The 18,122-nt window shown below is 38.8% G+C and overlaps 1 protein-coding gene across 2 annotated transcripts in view; it reads right to left on the bottom strand.

The window, feature by feature from the left end:
* The window catches only part of ETNK1 (ethanolamine kinase 1), a 63,750-nt gene extending 45,951 nt beyond the window's left edge, over positions 1 to 17,799 (bottom strand). The window contains exon 1 of one of the 2 annotated variants that reach the window (XM_032855273.1): positions 17,435 to 17,799. In XM_032855273.1, coding sequence (XP_032711164.1) covers positions 17,435 to 17,590 — 156 coding nt within the window. In that variant the 5' untranslated portion in view covers positions 17,591 to 17,799. Of the gene's footprint in view, positions 1 to 2,487; positions 2,494 to 17,434 lie in introns of those variants that run through there. The other variant, XM_032855274.1, reaches the window with a different exon arrangement.
* Between the last annotated feature and the right edge of the window lie 323 nt (positions 17,800 to 18,122).

An 18,122-nucleotide genomic window follows, 5' to 3' on the forward strand; every position in this document is an offset into this window, starting at 1 on the left:
TCAAAGATCCTAGAAACTCAATAAGCCTGAACCCAAGAAATATAAGGAAAACAATACCATCACATCTCACAATAAAATTGTTTAAAACCAAAGATGAATCATCTAATGGTAACAGTACCCATTCATCTTACTTTCCATCTACTCAGTCAAATTTCAAAGAGGCATCCTTGAACCCTCTCCCTCCATCCCCCACATAAATAGATAATTCTTAAAACCTAGATGTAATTCTTAAAACCTCTGTTTCTGGGGTGCCTGGGTGGCTCAGGTAATGATCCCTGGATCCTGGGATCAAGTCCCACATGGGGCTCCCTGCTCAGCGGGGAGTCTGCTTCTCCTTCTCTCTCTCCCTCTGTGCTCATGCATGCACGCTCTCTCAAACAGATAAAATAAACAAAACAAAACAAAAAAACCTTCTGTTTCTTGGGATGGCTGGGTGGCTCAGTCAGTTAAGAGTCTGCCTTTGGCTCAGGTCATGATCTCAGTATTGGGTTCCCTACTCAGTGAGGAGTCTGCTTCCTCTCTGCCCTTCCCCCCTACTTGTGCACACACTCTCCCTCTCTTCCTCGCTCTGCTCTCTCTCAAATAAAATATTTTTAAAATTAATAAATAAATAAAATACAAATATGAACATGATAAATGGGAATCTTCAAATGGCCCCACACTGCTCCGAGGATAATTTCAAGCTCCTTAGGGCACACAAGTTCCTTGATACCTCCACCCTCAAGTTATCTAGCAATCTACCCCACGATTTCACCCTTCTTTTTTCTTCACTTCACCAACGTCTAACCTCTTCTAAAGTTCTAACATGAGGAGCGCTTGGGTGACTCAGTTAAGTGTCTGCCTTCAGCTCAGGTCATGATTTCCTACACTGGGCTCCCTGATCAGTGGGGAGACTGCTTCTCCCTCTCCCTGCTCCCCCCAACTCATCTCTCTTTCACTCTCTCTCTCTCCCTCTCTCAAATAAAATCTTAAAAAAAATAAAACAAAACAAAATAAAATAAAATAAAATTCCAACACAAAAGGGGCACCTGGGTAGCTCAGGTGGTTAAGCATCTTACTCTTGATTTTGGCTCAGGTCATAATCTCGGGGTCGTGGGGTCGAGTATAGAGTCTGCTTGTCCCTCTCCCTCTGCTCCTCCCCATGCCCATGCTTGCTTGCGTGCACGTGCTTGCTCGCTCTCTCTCTCTCTCTCTAATAAATAAACAAATAAATAATCTTTAAGAAAAACATCCAACACAAGATTTCTCTTTTCTAGGACAGAGTCCCTAAACTCAGGTAAGGCATAAATACTTCTCAGTGGTTAACTAGTACCCTATATATAGCATTTACTAAAATGCACTGTAATTGCTTAATTATATTTGCCACTCCATGTTCTACTATAAGCTCCTCTGAGATTTAGAACAAACTGAAAGAAGGAAAAAAGTAAGTTAAAAACAGGAATGTTTGACAAATAAGTCCAACAAAAAAAAAAAATTATTTTGAGAGAAAAACTCAACTCTGTAAGTAGTTACACTAAATGTGAAAGAACTAAATCCAATTAAAACACTAAGTGTGAAAAATATATATTTATATATGCTTCTTTTACAAAAGACATGCAAAAGAAAGTTGATGTAGTTACTCCATATTAAACAAAATAGATCTTAGCAATATATTCTGAGAGATAAAGGGATATTTTAAAATAATGAAAGAATGGATCATTAAGAAGATGTAACAATTCTAGATGTGTATCCATCCAATAACACAGCTTCAAATATATTTAGTAAAACTGACAAATTAATTTCATAACTGTTTGAAATTTTTTTAAATATTTATTTGACAGACAGAGATCACAAGTAGGCAGAAAGGCAGGCAAAGAGAGAGGGAGAAGCAGGCTCCCTGCTGAGCAGAGACCCCCCCCCCCGATGTGGGGCTTGATCCTAGAACCTTGGGATCATGATCTGAGCCGAAGGCAGAGGCTTTAATCCACTGAGCCACCCAGGCGCCCCATAACTGTTTGAATCTTGAGCACAGTTCTCAAGAGCTGATTTTTTAAAAACAGGAAAAAAATCATTATGTACACAAGCGATCTGAACAACAGAATTAAAAATCCAACTTAGTTGACATACACAGAACGATGTATCCAACAATACACATACTTTTCAAGCCTACACTAAATATTACCAAAATTGACTAAAGGCTTGATTATAAACAAGCCTCAACAAACATCAAAGATTAAATCATTCAGAGTACTTTCTCAAACTACAAGAGAATATGTACTGGACATCAATAACACAAACTGCACATAAACTTATACACCCCAAATAGATTAAGATAGTAAATTTTATGTTGCTTTTCACCAGAGTAAAGAAAAAGACTTTAAAATTCTCCTACTCATTTGAAATGAAGCCATAATGGATGTAAGTAATCTATGGGATGAAGAAAAAAAAGATAATTAGAAAACATTCTGAACTGAATGATAATAAAGACATTTCAAAACTTGTGGGTACCTGAAGGGTCACGTAAAAGAAAATATAAAAATAAAAAAGGCAGAAAATTAGTGATCTAAGCTTCCAGCTCAAGAAACTAGAAAAAGAACAGGCAATTAATCTTAAAAAGAAAAAAGAAAAAGTTAGGAAGAAAACAAAGGGGAAAATTATCAACAAAACAGAAAAACTCAACAATCAAAAATTGTCCTTTTTAAAGATAATGTTGATTACTTCTGAGCAAAACTATCAAGGAAAAAAAAAATACCACAAACTATCAGTAAGATACCAAAACATGTCAAGGACATTACAAGAGAATTATAAAGACCACTCTTCTCATGAACATAGTTGCAAAATCTTAATCAAAATATTTTTTACGGGTGCACCAGGCTGGCTCAGTCAGAAGAGCATGAGACTCTTGATCTCAAGGTGGTGAGTTCAAGCCCCAAGTCAGGTGTAGAGATTACTTAAGTAAAAACTTAAAAATATATATTAATAACTAATACAATATTTTAAAAAAGAACATCAGAACCAAATAGGACTTACTCTATGAAAACAAAGGTTTTTAACATTCAAATTTTTTAAAAAAATCTGTGTTATTCTGCTGAGTAAAGAAAAGTGGAGGCAAATCATACAACCATCATTAGATGCAAAAAAAAAGCACATGATAAAAATCAATGCTCATCTATGATGAAAACATTTGCAAACTAAGAATAAAATGAAAACTCAGAGCCCCTAGCTGGCTTGGTCCATAGAACATGGGACTCTTGATCTGGGGGTTCTGAGTTCAAGCCCTACACTGGGTACAAAGATCACTTAAAAATGCATACATACCTAAGTTAAAAGAGAAAACTTCCTTAATCTGACAGAGTAGCCAAAGAAAACCTACACACATCATACCTCATAATAAATTATTCTAAGTGTTCTCCCTGAGACTGGGAACCAGATAAAGATGCCCACTATCACCTTGTATTTCAACACTGTGCTGGACATCCTGGCCAGTGCAGTAAGGCAAAAATAATAATAATAATAGAATAGGAATAGGAAAGGGAAAAACAAAACTGTCATTATTTGCAGATAGAAAAAATGCAAAAAGCATACACATTAAACATTAGTTAATATTTGAAAAATTCAATACAGGGGCGCCTGGGTGGCTCAGTGGGTTAAAGCCTCTGCCTTTGGCTCGGGCGATGATCCCAGGGTCCTGGTATCGAGCCCCACATCAGGCTCTCCGCTTGGCAGGGAGCCTGCTTCCTCCTCTCTCTGCCTGCCTCTCTGCCTACTTGTGATCTCTGTCTGTCAAATAAATAAATAAAATCTTTAAAAAAAGAAAAATTCAATACAGATCAACTGAATTTCTATATACCAACAATCCACTTTTTTTAAATGAACCTTTTATAATATCAAAAAACATCAAATTCCTGGGCAGGAGATCAAATGAAACATGCAGTATCACTACATTGAAAACTTCAAAAGTCTGAGAGAAGGGGTGCATGGCTGGCTCAGTCTGTAAGACATGCAACTCTTGATCTTGAGGACATCAGTTCGAGTCCCGCATGAGTTCGAGTAGAGTTTACTTTAAGAAAAAGTTTGAGAGAAATAAAAGGACTAAATAAATAGGATATAGTTTGTTTATGGATTTTAAGACAATATTATTAATGATTTTACTTCTCAAATATCTAGATTCCACAAAGTATCAAACTGTCATCCAGTTTCTTTCGTGAAAACTGAAAAGCTAATAAGTGTGCAATTTATATGGCAATTTAAAAAGTCAAGAACAGGAGCGCCTGGGTGGCTCAGTGGGTTGAGCCGCTGCCTTCGGCTCAGGTCATGATCTCAGGGTCCTGGGATCAAGTCCCGCATCGGGCTCTCTGCTCAGCAGGGAGCCTGCTTCTCCCTCTCTCTCTCTCTGCCTGCCTCTCCATCTACTCGTGATCTCTGTCAAATAAATAAACAAAATCTTAAAAAAAAAAAAAAAAAAAAAAAACAGGGGCGCCTGGTTGGCTCAGTTATGTTAAAGCCTCTGCCTTCGGCTCAGGTCATGATCCCAGGGTACTGGGATTGAGCCCCACTTCGAGCTCTCTGCTCTCTGTTCGGCAGGGAGCCTGTTTCCCTTCCTCTCTCCCCGCCTGCCTTTTTGCCTACTTGTGATCTCTGTCAAATTAATAAATAAAATCTTAAAAAAAAAAAGTCAAGAACAGTCACAGCAGTTTTTAAAGAACAAAGTCAGAATCCTATACCAAGGACTACGGTAATTATATCACATACCAATACCCATAGCATTTCATCAGGTCCTATGCTTAATGATGTATGCTTTTTATTATCACTTATCAACAAACAAATTTTTATTAGAAAGCGTTAATGTAATATTCAGATCAGGAAGAACGTACTTTCACGGAAATCTTCTCATAGTATTCTCAGAGAAAATTCCCCAAAGCTTTATGGTTTTTAAAGCTAAAAAGAATTATACAGGTCCTTTGGCACTTCTCTAACTTCTACCTTAGTATTTTTTTCCATTTTTTTTTCAAGATTTTATTTATTTTTGCAAGAGAGAGAGAATGAGAGAGAGAGAGCATTCGCATGAGTTGGGGGGAGGGGCAGAGGGAGAGGCCAACTCCCCACTGAGTGGGGAGCCTGACTGGAGACTCCATCCCAGGATCCTGGGATCATGACCAAGCCAAAAGCAGACACTTAACCAGATGAACCACCCAGGTGCCTTCCACCTTAGTAATTCAGAGAGGAGATACAGATATGAACATATACAGATGGTCCCCAACTTACAGTGGATGGTCCAACTTACAATTTTCCAACTTTACAATGCTGTAAAAGCAATATACATTCAGTAGAAACCATACTTTGAATCTGAATTAGGGCTGGCAACATGCAATATGATGCTCTCCCATGAATATGGGCAGCAGTAGCTGCAACTCTCAGTCAACATGATCATGAGAGTAAACAACTGATATACTTACAGCCATTCTGTACCCATACAACCATTCTATTTTTCACTTACAGTATTCAATAAATTACATAGAATTTTCAACACTATTATAAAATAGTCTTTGTATTAGATGATTTTGCCCAACTGTAGGCAAGTATCACTGTTTGGGCACATTTAAGATAGGCTAGGTAGGCTAGGCGAGGGGAACCCTGGTGGCTCAGTGGGTTAAGCCTCTGCCTTCGGCTCAGGTCATGGTCTGAGAGTCCTGGGATCCAGCCCTGCATCAGGCTCTCTGCTCAGCAGGGAGCCTGCTTCCCCCTCTTCCTGTGCCTGCCTCTCCACTTACTTGTGATCTCTGTCAAATAAATAAATAAAATCTTTAAAAAAAAAAAAAAAAAGATAAGCCAGGCTAAACTAATGATGTGCAGTAGGTCATGTGTGTAAAATGCATTTTTGATTTAGGATATTTTTTACTTACACTGGTATTAGGACGTAACTACAACCTAAGTCAAAGGATATGAAGTGAAATGAAATTTCTCAGCCTACTGCATGTATTCTCAACACAGATCACCACCAAAGGAGCAAAAAAAAAATCTTAGGTATTAAAATAGTTTGTGGATCACCAAAACTCAACACTGACAAAATCCTATTCTTTGGTACATAATTTCTGCTAGGTAGAAAAAAAATTTTTTTAATTAATTTAAACTTTCTGTTTAGAGAGTAATTATTAAAAGGGTTGAGAAACAATGGCCTAGAACACAGACATATTCAATAAATGTTTGCTTATGCAGAGACTGATTGTAAAATACCTTAGAAATGATCAATTTATGGAATGAGAACACTATGGCCTAGATAAGTTCCCTTATTTTTTTTTTAAGATTTTATTTATTTATTCAACAGAGATCACAAGTAGGCAGAGAGGCAGGCAGAGAGAGAGGTGGAAGCAGGCTCCCTGCTGAGCAGAGAGCCTAATGTGCGGCTCGATCTCAGGACCCTGGGATCATGACCTGAGCTGAAGGCAGAGGCTTTAACCCACTGAGCCACCCAGGCGCCCCGATAAGTTCCCTTATTTATCCAAAGTTATACAATGGCAGAACAGGTTAAAAAGCTGGTATCGTGACTCTTAATCTGCTTCAAGGATATCAATCAAGTTCACTAGCATGATCCTAGACTCACTGTAATATTGCTAAAACATTATTTGGGGGAAAATATAAAGAAGCGGTTAGAGGATGATAAATTCCTAATGCCAGTTGCTTGCCAAATCACCCACAGTATTAAACAGTAGGCATGCTGCCATCTGTTACAGGAGGTAAAAGTAAATGAAACCTAGCAATGACAGACCTAACCCCAGGAGTTTAGTCACTGAATCCACAGTAAGATGCAAAATGAGAAATTGGCTAAATACACAATTCCCTGGCTATTGTTAGCACAGTACCTAGAACAGAAAACTAAAGACACTTTTAGGGTGGATTGTGACGTTACAAAGACCCAGATTCCAACTGGTCCAATGCAACATCAAGATGCTAACCTCAAAACCAACACAAAAGAGAAAAATCATGCTGAATAGTAGATTTAGAGCTGCTTACCAAAATGATTCAGGTGGCAAGGAGACAAAATCAGGAAACTACTGAAACCAGGGCATATAGTGTCAAAGTTGTCTCATTCAGTGGCTCAAGCTAGCTCCCTAAAAAAACTGTATTAATATGGCCCATAAAGATTGTTAAGTAAGAAGGAGTCTATGGTTTGAAGACCCTGGCATGTTTGCATTAATGCAGGATCCACACCTCACTAATGACCGTTCTTAATGGCAGTGACTAACCCAAACAAGAGTGCTAGTCTGGTACGATGAATCAAAGTGGCTAGAAAGTTTGTTTATCCTGAGAAGAGGAACTGTCCTGTCCTTCGCATGCAAAGTGGAATAGTCCAGATGAAGTAGCTGATATGCTAAACATGCAGGCCATGCTAGACTTGCTTTATAGTGACCAAGATATTCAACCACTTAATACGTCCCACCCCCAAGTCATGGTGAATACTGTGATAAAGACTTCTCCTACTATATGGTTCCCCCATATACCTTTACTGCTACCAACACAAGAAACTATTCAGATATTGGATCAGATCTGCTGTCTCAAGCCCTCTGTCATGGGTCTTAGGAATTAATACCAAGAAAATTAGAATGCCTCACTAGCAAGTGGAAAAGATAAGGGAGCTGGCAAATCTACTTGCCCCAACAGAATGTCAGTTTTCCGTGGTATCGAAAAAGCAGATAAATAAAGCAGGTATCCATGAGGTTGAAGCAGAAGTTTTTAATCCAACATTATCAGAGACTTGGTGGACTGAAAGGAGCTGCTACCAGTCTCCCAGCATTGAAGGGCCCCTAACAAATTCACTCTATTTACTCTAGTTTGGGAGACCTCAAAAAACCAGAACACGAAGGGAATACAAAGATGATTAATAAGAGTGTGCCATCAATGTGGGGCACACTCTTATTCAAGATCTTAATCAAGATGAAAAAAGACTATGAAGGTAGGATCCTGACCCTCAGTAGCCAGGGATCCAAGACCAATGCACATATGTGGGTAAAATGGCCTAGAGTTGGAGAGAAGAAATCTTTTTGAGATTCCTTAATATGGAAGCCCAGTGCATTGAATCTAATACCTACATGAGAGATTCTAAAAGGACCAACAATTAAAACTAGAGATATGGGGATGCTACTGTTGATGGGAATCTTTGGATGCAAATTAAGTATTGGAACAGATATTATATGAGGTGGTTTTGTCTCCTCTGCCAGAATGTATTACTAAATAGATTATTTTTATACGAATGCTTCCGTTATTTACTACTATTGTACAACAGAAGACACATAAATTCACCCTTCAGTCTGGACTCACTGACCGTATCAATTGGAAACTTACAGAATTGCCCAAACCTACCACGGATGCTATTTACAGCAATATAGAATACCTGGTGGGCAAAAAGAGTTGATAGCTTTAATGATACCTCAGAAGCTAAATAAATAACAAACTTGAAGGTCATCTTAAGACCCCCATAACATTAATCCACTCCTTTCAGTATGTGACACTGTCCTGCAACTACAAACCCTGAGATGATAAAAATTAAACTCTATCGAGCCACTATGAAACTTCTTTAGTCCTAAGGATGATTTAAGATACCAAGGAGGGAACCTGTTTTGACATGTATTTATGGCCTAGAATTTAAATGAATAAACTCTCAGGCCAATTAAATAATAAAGACAACCTACAATTAAGATAATGATTACTAAACAAACCATAAAGCCTAGAAAGGTATCAGAAGAAACCACCGGATTCCATCATCTTCCAAAACAACAAAATTAAAAGGAATCTAATAAACAATACCATTTTCGTGTCTTCCATTGGCAAAAATTTTTTAATTTGGTTATCAGGGATTGGATAAGGTATAAGGAAAAACACTCTCCAACACTGTGCTGAGGAGTATAAATTAACACACCTTTCATGACAATTAGCAATATTAAAGTGAGAAACAGCCTAACAGTTTTATGTGTCAACTTGGATTGGCTATAATACTCAGTTACTCAAACACTAATTTAGATGCAGCTGTGAAAGTATTTTGTAGATGCACTTAACACCCACTATCAGTTACATGGGTGGGCCTCCTCATCCAATCACTTTAAGGAATGTAAAAGTAAAACAAGTTTTAAGTGTCTGAAGAAATTCTGCCTTAAGGGGGGCCTGGGTGGCTCAGTTGGTTAAGCCTCTGCCTTGGCCCAGGTCATGATCTCAAGGTCCTGGGATGAGCCCAGCATCAGCCTCTCTGCTCAGCAGGGAGCCTGCTACACCCTCTCTCTCTGCCTGCCTCTCTGCCTACTTGTGATCTCTCTGTTAAACAAATAAACAAAATCTAGAAAGAAAGAAAGAAAGAAAGAAAGAAAGAAAGAAAGAAAGGAAGGAAGGAAGGAAGGAAGGAAGGAAGAAATTAATTCTACCTTAAGACTACTACAGCCATCGGGGTGCCTGTGTCGTTCAGTCAATTAAGCATCTGACTCTTGGTTTTGGCTCAGGTAACAGTCTCATGGGTGGTGGGGTTGAGCCCCACATCAGGCTCTGCACTGGAGCTCCATGCCCAGCAGGGAGTCTGCTTGAAGATTCTCTCCCTCTGACCCTCCCCTGACTCATGTCTCCCCCCACCCTGCCCCAAGCCCGCACGCTCACACACACACAGGCTTTCCCTCTCTCTCAAATAAATAAATCTTAAAAAAAAAAAAAGACTACAGAATCAACTCCTAAGTTTCTAGCCTATTATCCTGCGCTACAATTCAGACTTAATCAGCCTCTACAATTGGTATAAGCCAATTCTTTGAAATAAAGCCCAGATACAACGACCTTGACCTTAACTGTCAGTTTTCACCCTTTTAATTCCACTAATAAGGTTTATGGGTGCCTAGAAGGTTCCATCAGAGGAGCATGTGACTCTTGATCTTAGGATCTTAGGAACTGTGAGTTCCAGTCCCATATTGGGTGTAGAAATTACTTTAAATAAATAAACTTAAAAAAAAAAATTTACTGAGGACACATTTAGAAAAGCTTTCCAAAATATACATATAAAAGCAGTTTATGTAATACTGTTTTTAATATGCAAAAATAAAGGCAATTCAGTTGTCTTAAAAATATGGGTGGCTCAGTCAATTGAGCCTCTAACTCTCAGTTTCCACTCAGGTCATGATCTCAGGATCATGAGAACAAGCCCCACCTCAGGCTCCAAGCCCAGCAGGGAGTCCACTTGAGATTCTCCCTCTCCCTCCGCCCCTCACCCCATCTGAGCAAGCATGTATGCAATGTGTGCACAGGCTCTTTCAAATAAATAAACCCTTAAAAAAATATATGGGCACGGGCGCCTGGGTTGCTCTGTGGGCTAAGCATCTATCTTCGGCTCAGGTCATGGATGGAGCCCCGCACCAGGATCCCTGATCAGCAGGGAGTCCGCTTCCCCTCTCTCTCTGCCCCTCCTCTCCACTTACGCTCACTCTCTCTCAAATAAATAAATAAAATCTTTTAAAAAAATATACATGGGGCAGACTACATATACTGACAAAAGAGGATGTCTAAGATATATTATTTTAAAACACAACATACAGAATAACTTTGTTGTGTATACAAAAGGAATATAATTATATTTACTGATATTTATTAACACATGTAGGTATGTGCTGTAATAAATCTGTATCTGCAAATTTTTTAGAAGTTCAAAAACTGCTCACCAAATTGCTGTGAGGAGAATGAGTGACTTGAAAGTTGAGGGAGTTAAACTTTTTACTTTTCATCTCATAGCCCTGTATATGTTTTAAATATTCTGTTCAAAAGAGCATATATTATTTATTTATTTTTATGTTTTTTAAACAAAGTCAACAGGTTAGATAGGCTATGAACCTTTCTAATTTTCTACTTAATACTCTCCAGAATTTTTTAAATTTAATTTTAGTAATTAATTCACATGATGTTTAACAAAACCAAATACTATGTTTACAGCTATCAAACAGTAATGTCAGTAACATACCAACATGGGAATGTGAAAGAAAGGCAGCATGAAAAAAAAGGAATACAAAACTGTACGTATGGTGTGATAATAACTATGTAAAATATATATGGAAAAAATAGAAGATAATAAAAGAACAGTTGATTTTTTAAATAAAATATGGATAGGAAATGGTTTTTCTTCCTAGTCAGTTTCAATATTATGATGTCTTTTTTAGTAAAACTAAATTATTTCATGTTCATGTCCCTTGTGAAAGGAAATACCCTTAATATATTATTTTCTCATACTACTGACTTGCAAAAAAAATGACTAATTCAAAATAATCTATTGGTTTAAAAACAAAACAAAACAAAACAAAACAAAACTGCTATTGTTACTACCACTAGAGGGAGGGAGAGATTAGGACCAGGAAGGAAAATGGGAAATATTCTGGGTTGCTGATATTTTCTTTGCTGGGGTTTGGGTTACATAGTATTTGTTTTACAAAAAAAATGTATGTTTCATGTATTTTCCTGTATGTTTGTTCTATCTAACAATTTTTAAAAGGGTGATAAAAATGTATTTATGGCCCATCTGTTATATTAAAGAGCAAAGTAACTCCTGAGAAGACAAAATCATGAAAAATAACCTGATTCCTTAAACATGGGTCTTCCATCATTTCACCATCTTTATCACCAACAGAAACAGAAAAAACAACAACAACAACAACAAAAATTTAGGCTTCCCTTTTCCCTATCTGCAAGCAATTAACTCCTGCATATTTATTTTCTGAAATATCAAATCTGTCCTTTATTTTCATCTCCAAAGCCACCGTCCTAATTTGGATCGCAGCACCTCTTGTCTGGACTAATATAAGTCTCTCCTAGGTTAAGTCTTTCTCAAACATTTTTTAATGTGATATTCAGACCAAAATATATATTTATCATCTAATTCAGTACATACTTTCAAATGAAACTAAAACAAGCTTCACCAATCAGTCCTTACATTATATGCAAGACTCAGATCTATCCTATCACATCCTATTTTAATTCATCTTTTTAAACTGTAGTGGTTTTAACCTACTATATTGATTTTAACATCCTATTAGTGTGGGGTAACCACCAGTTCAAAACCAATGTCCTAAGCAATCACTTATTCCCCAGTTCAAAACATCTCATTCAACTACTGCTGCCTGCAATACAGCCTGCCACTGCTCTAAAAAATACACAATATAACTCATCTGCTTAAAAATATTAACTGGCTTCCCATTATATCCTAGATAATAAAATATCACCTCCTTAATGAAGCACAAAACCTTCATATCTAACAACTGAGTTTCTCAAAAATCAGTCCCACTTCTTTTCTGGTTTACACTCCATTCTGCCCAAAATACTTATGGCCTCGCTGTGTTTTTTTTCCCCCTCACAATCTAACTTTGTGAACGTATTTTTCATTGCCCAGAATTATTTTTCATTGCTCCCCCACTCCATCTGACCATATCTTTCCTTCAAAACTCAGCTCAGGTATCCCCTCCTCTATGAAGCCTCCCCTCCTACATTTTCCCAAGCCTACCTTCTGTTATGGTTAGTTGTACAGAAGAATGCTGCTTAAAATTAGCATCATACCTGCTACAAAAAATACGTATCAGGGGCACCTGGGTGGCTCAGTCAGTTAAGTATCAGGCTCCTGATTTTGGCTCACGTCAAGGTCTCAGGGTGTGACATCAAGCCCTGCATCGGGCTCCTTGCTCATCCAGAGTCTGCTTTTCTCTCTCTCCCCCCCCCCACCCCCTCTTCACTTGCCCACGCTCACGCTCTCCCTCTCTAAAATAAAAAATAAATCTTTTAAAATAAATAAATACATATATGTCAGAATTACTGAATTTTAGGAGTTTACAACGGTTTCTGATCAATTATTTCACTTACAAATGGAGGGGTTTGCTGAGGGAGATGGGAGGTGGCAGGAGGCAGGTATATACTATGCATAATTTTATGTATTTCATTTCTCAGGATATTCTACTATTAGTAGCAAAATAGTAAAAACTGGTGCTGGTAGTAAAATTACTATTAGCAGTAAAGCAATATCAGAGTAGCAAAATTCTATTATTTTCTGCTAGTCTACTATTTCCCAGAGATTTAAAACTTGCCAAAGGTTACAAATAGCTGGTATCAGGATTCAAAAACCATCCTCTTTCCACCACATTGTGCTGAAGCCCCAAAGAGGTCAAGTTATTTGCTTAGCCCAAGTCACACAGCCATTAATACTTGAAAATGAACTAGTGTGTGAGGCTTCTAACTTTTTAGTCACATCTCAGTAAAAGACATGGGAGCTTATTATATCTTTGGGGAGCCTAGTTAGCTCAATTGGTAGAGCATCAACTGTTGCTGTCAAGGTCATGAGTTCAAGTCCCACACTGGGTATAGAGATTACTTTAAAAATATGTATTTATATATGTGTATATATACATCTTTGATATCAGCCTATCAAACATACACCTCTCTTAGCTATATTCCAACAAAGTTTTAGGGCCTACCACCCATCAAATATTTTATTATTATAAAACACTGAAATCAAAAAGAGGAGGAATAAGAAATGGAAAACTGGACATAAGTGCTAATATTAAAAGTTGTGTTGAATAAAAACTATGACCCCTTATATTTATCTACAGGATTCAAGTTTCCTATAAATATCATACCTTTTGGCACACTTAATACGTTACTTAAATCTACGTAAGACTTTTCAGAGACTTCTATCACTTAAAGTAAGGAACAAACTCTATTTTTGTTTTGTTTTGTTTTTGAAAGATTTATTTATTTATATATTTGAGAGACTGTGTGCCACAAGCCAGGGTGGGCAGGGGAGCAGGCACAAGAGGGGAGCAGTGTGTGCAGAGGGAGAGTAAGAGAATCTCAAGCAGACTCCACATGGAATGAAGCCTGGAGCAGGAGATCATGACCCAAGCTGAAATCAAGAGTCAGACGCTCAACCTACTGAGCCACCCAGGCACCCACAAACTCATATTTTTTAAAACAGGGAAAAAGGGTACCTGGGTGACTCAGTTGTTAGGCATCTGCCCTTGGCTCGGGTCATGATCCCAAGGTCCTGGGACTGAGCCCCACATCAGGCTCCCTGCTCCTCAGGAAGCCTGCTTCTCCCTCTCCCACTTCCCCTGTTTGTGTTCCTGCTCTCTGCCTATCAAATAAATAAATAAAATCTTAAAAAAAAAAAAAAAACACACACACACACAAAAAACAAAACCAACCTGAAACTAAGGTAACCTTGTGTGCCAACTATACTTTAAAAAAGGGGATGGGGGGATTATTAAGTTAGAACACTAAAGGAGATATAGTTTAAAAAGAACTATATATATTTTGGTTTTGATTCTTCATTTAAAATATTATTAAATATTATTATTAAATAATATTATTACCTGGGTGGCTCAGTTGATTGAACCTATGCCTTTGGCTCTGGTCATGATCTCAGGGTCCTGGGATTAAGCCCCTCATTAGGTTCCCTACTCTTCAGGGAGCCTACTTCTCCCTCTACCCCTGCTTGTGTGTGTGTGTGCACACTCTCTCATCAAATAAATAAAATCTTTTTTAATAAATATTATCAAATATGAAATATCAAATATCAAATTAAAATAAGAGGGATTCTAGATTTATTAATAGGATATTTTAGTGAATCTCCAACACAGCTGAATAAAGAGAAGGTAGAGGGTATGAAAACTGCTATGCAGCTACATAACCAAACACAAATACTGGTTTCCGAGGTAGCATATGTATGCTTAAAAAATAAAGGAATATCAAAGCTATGCGTCCAAAAACATGAAGAAAGTTATAGTACAGCAAAAATAGTATGACTTTTAAACGTTCTTCTGTAGTCTCTGTACATGAATATGAATGTTCATTCCAAAAACACTACATTGTGATTGTTTTCTCTTCCCTATTAGACTAGGAATTTCAATAAATTATGAAACAAAAAGCACTGTGACTGGTACAGTTGTTTCTGATCTAGTCTGCCTACTCTAAGTAGGATACACTCCAAAAAGCTTACCACCCCTTTTATACTTTATTTTTTCAATCTTGTGTGAATAGGAAAACCAAAAAATGAACTTGTTAAAATCCCATCTAAAAAGAGATACAGCATTCCATGTGACTGTAAGTTTTGAGCAAAGACTGGGCCCTGTATCATTCTGACTGCATCAAAGTCTTTTTTGCTTGCTTCTGGATTTTTCCAGTATGTTCTGAATAGTTCAGCTCAGACGTAATTACCAGGTAAAATAAGTACTACTACACTAAGCTTCTAAGGTATGTTTAAAGCAAATTTTAAGTATATAATCTTTGAAAAAATTGGCTATATACCAGTATTAATCTGTTGAATATATGATACATACATCCCCTTCTGAAATGTTAAGTATTATCTTTATACTTCAAAGGAAATAAAAGCAAATCTCAAAAGAAATATTCCCACTGAGAATTACAAAAGAAATCCTGAAGCATCATAAAGAGTTTGAATGACAGAATATGGGAGTCAGATCTTCTCAAGTTGAGAAACCACCAATGAATGACCACCAATTCAGAATAACAGCTGTCTCAGCTTTTAGATCAAAAGCATTGTTTGCATAGGGAAGGATTATATTTCTAACCCATAATCATCCTTAGAGCAAAATAAGTGGTAGTATTTACCTTCACTGACAAATAAGTATATTACAAATTTGGATTAGGAGTCCAAAGGCCTTAAAGTCAAAAGTTGCTGCATAATAAAAGGTAAGATTCAATCACAAATACTTTCTGACAATCAAAAAGTTTGACGTTACCAAATTTTGTCCCTTTTTTACCTACACCCTGGCTTTATTTCACTGAGTTTCACTTCTAAAATAAATAAATAAATAAATAAATAAAGTATCTACCTAATACAGTTGTTTGTAGGATTAAATTATAAAATATATACATGACCTAACTCACAACCTGGCACAGTGGTACCTAAAGGTAGCTATTATTCCTGTTCTACAGACAAATACATCATCTATGGAAACACAAGTCTTCAAAGCTTCAAATTTTAAAGTCTCTATTAAAAAGTAGCATAGTCTGCCAGTACCAAAGTTTCCCAGGAAGCAGCACTGCCTTTAGTTAGCATCTGTTTAGTTTATAGTTGACTGCCAGAATATAAATCATTTTAATAAATACAAAACTCTTCTGTAGTAAGAGTTAATGAATAATAAACCAAAGCTCCGAGTTTCAATTGGGACGTTTCAAGTAATTTAACTTTCTTAGCCATACTATTTTTTCAAATTACACATGAGAATCATTCTGGATTCACTATGTCCTGTTTAGTTAGCTAATACTCCCTTAAAACTTCAAAATTTTTGTCTAACAATTTTTTCTCCCAGAACATGTGAGTCCTTTCAATATGCTCAAAACTCTTCTAGGCAACAAGAACCGAAACTAACACTTCTGAAAGCCCAAGTGTCAGCAACTGTTCTGGGCCCTAGAGCACTATTCATGTTTTATTCATCTTTGTATAGGTGACTACTTTAGCAAAGAATCTGAGATACTGTTAATTCAATAACACTGCTGAATAAATTAGTCAACAAAATAAAGCAGATAATTTGGCTACTTCTTACATTATTGCTCAGATGTGAAACAAACCCCAAATATCTCAGTCTTCAAAATTATTGACTTTATTTAGAGTATGCAAGGAAAATGGAGGTTCACGGTCGTACACCCTGAAACTCTGAAAGTTAAAATATTCAAAATAAATGTCATCTATACTAAATCATATCTTATTAGAAATAAGTTATTAGAAAACACCCAGATCCATAGGATTTTTTTTCTCCCTATTTTTATTCTACGAATACAACGGCACACTGATTGACCTAACATCAAATAGGGTTAATTTTACTAATACGACTAAAAAAATTAAGAAATATCGATTCAAATAAAATATGTGGAATGCTACACAAGAAGCCAATCGAGTGATGCATGGCCATGGTTATGACTTTGAAATCGAGTACTCTCGCCCATCCGAGGATTTAAGATACAACGCAGGGTGAGACATCAATGGGAGTAAACCGCCGGGGAGGGGGAGGGGCGGTAAGGGAAAGGAAAAGATCACAAGGATTAATTCCTACATTATCTGTGGCAGGCGAGAAGGTACCTAGGGCCGACTGAAGAGGACCCCTTGCAGGGGGAATCAAAAAGGTTCCTTGCAGTTAGAAGAGACCGGAGACTGGGAGGAGGGGCGACCATCAACAGGAATTTTCCCGGGGTGAATGGATGCGTCACTCACGTAGCTGCTTCCAGAAAGAAAATCTGCCCTAGGGACAACCTCAATCAGCAATTGTGAAGGAAGGGGGAGTGACCTTCGCAGGTCTGAGGAAGGAAGCACAAGGCCCCTTGCCCAAGGGCTCCCGTCGGGTCTGCCCCATCATCCGGGAACTGAAGGGACTGAGCGCCCCCGCCCCCCCCCACCGGCCGAGTCCAGGTTGAGAGACCCCGGGCAGGATGAGGGCGTTACCTGCAGGGTCACCTCCTGAGGGTCCCAGTGCGGCCGCAGGTGCTGCAGGAGGCTTAGGGCGCCCTCCCGGCAGCGCTGCTCCTCCTGATCCTGAACCGTGACGTCCAACTTGGGCACCTCCGGGGAGCCGTGCGGAACGTGGATGTAATTGGCCATGGCCCAGGCGACGGCAGAGACTACCACCACGACGACGGCGACGGCGACCACGAGCACGGCGGGCGCCGACAGGCTGGTGGACCCTTCCGTCCCGGGGCGCCCTCGCAGGAGGGCTAGGGGCGCTCCAAAGGACGGCCGAGCGGTAGGAGAAGGGCTGGACACGGCACTCTCGCCGACCAGGGTCTGGACAGCGGCTGAGCTGAGCAGAGCAGAGGATGTTCACGGGGAGAATTCCGCTCGTCTGCGCTCCACCGCCAGCCACCGCGGAGCATGCCGGGACTGGCCTGACGCTGGCGTCATGCGCGGGGCGGGGCCTCCGTCTGCGTCACCGGCCTCCAACGCCAGCACAATGGGCTGGCTGCCGGGAGTCTGGGGGCTGTTGGTCCTACAACAGCCTGCGGGGCGTGCTGCTAGTCTGAGAACGCAGGCTCCCCATGAGGCACGAGCCTGAGCTCCGACAGGACTCGCTGGGCAGTGAAGCTTTAGCTCGGCTGATCAGGAGCGTTTGGGGACTAGGTCGTTTTAGGGAAGC

The sequence above is a fragment of the Lontra canadensis genome, unplaced genomic scaffold (genome assembly GCF_010015895.1).
Source record: "Lontra canadensis isolate GAN:19392208 unplaced genomic scaffold, GSC_riverotter_1.0 scaffold9, whole genome shotgun sequence".
NCBI lineage: Eukaryota > Metazoa > Chordata > Mammalia > Carnivora > Mustelidae > Lontra > Lontra canadensis.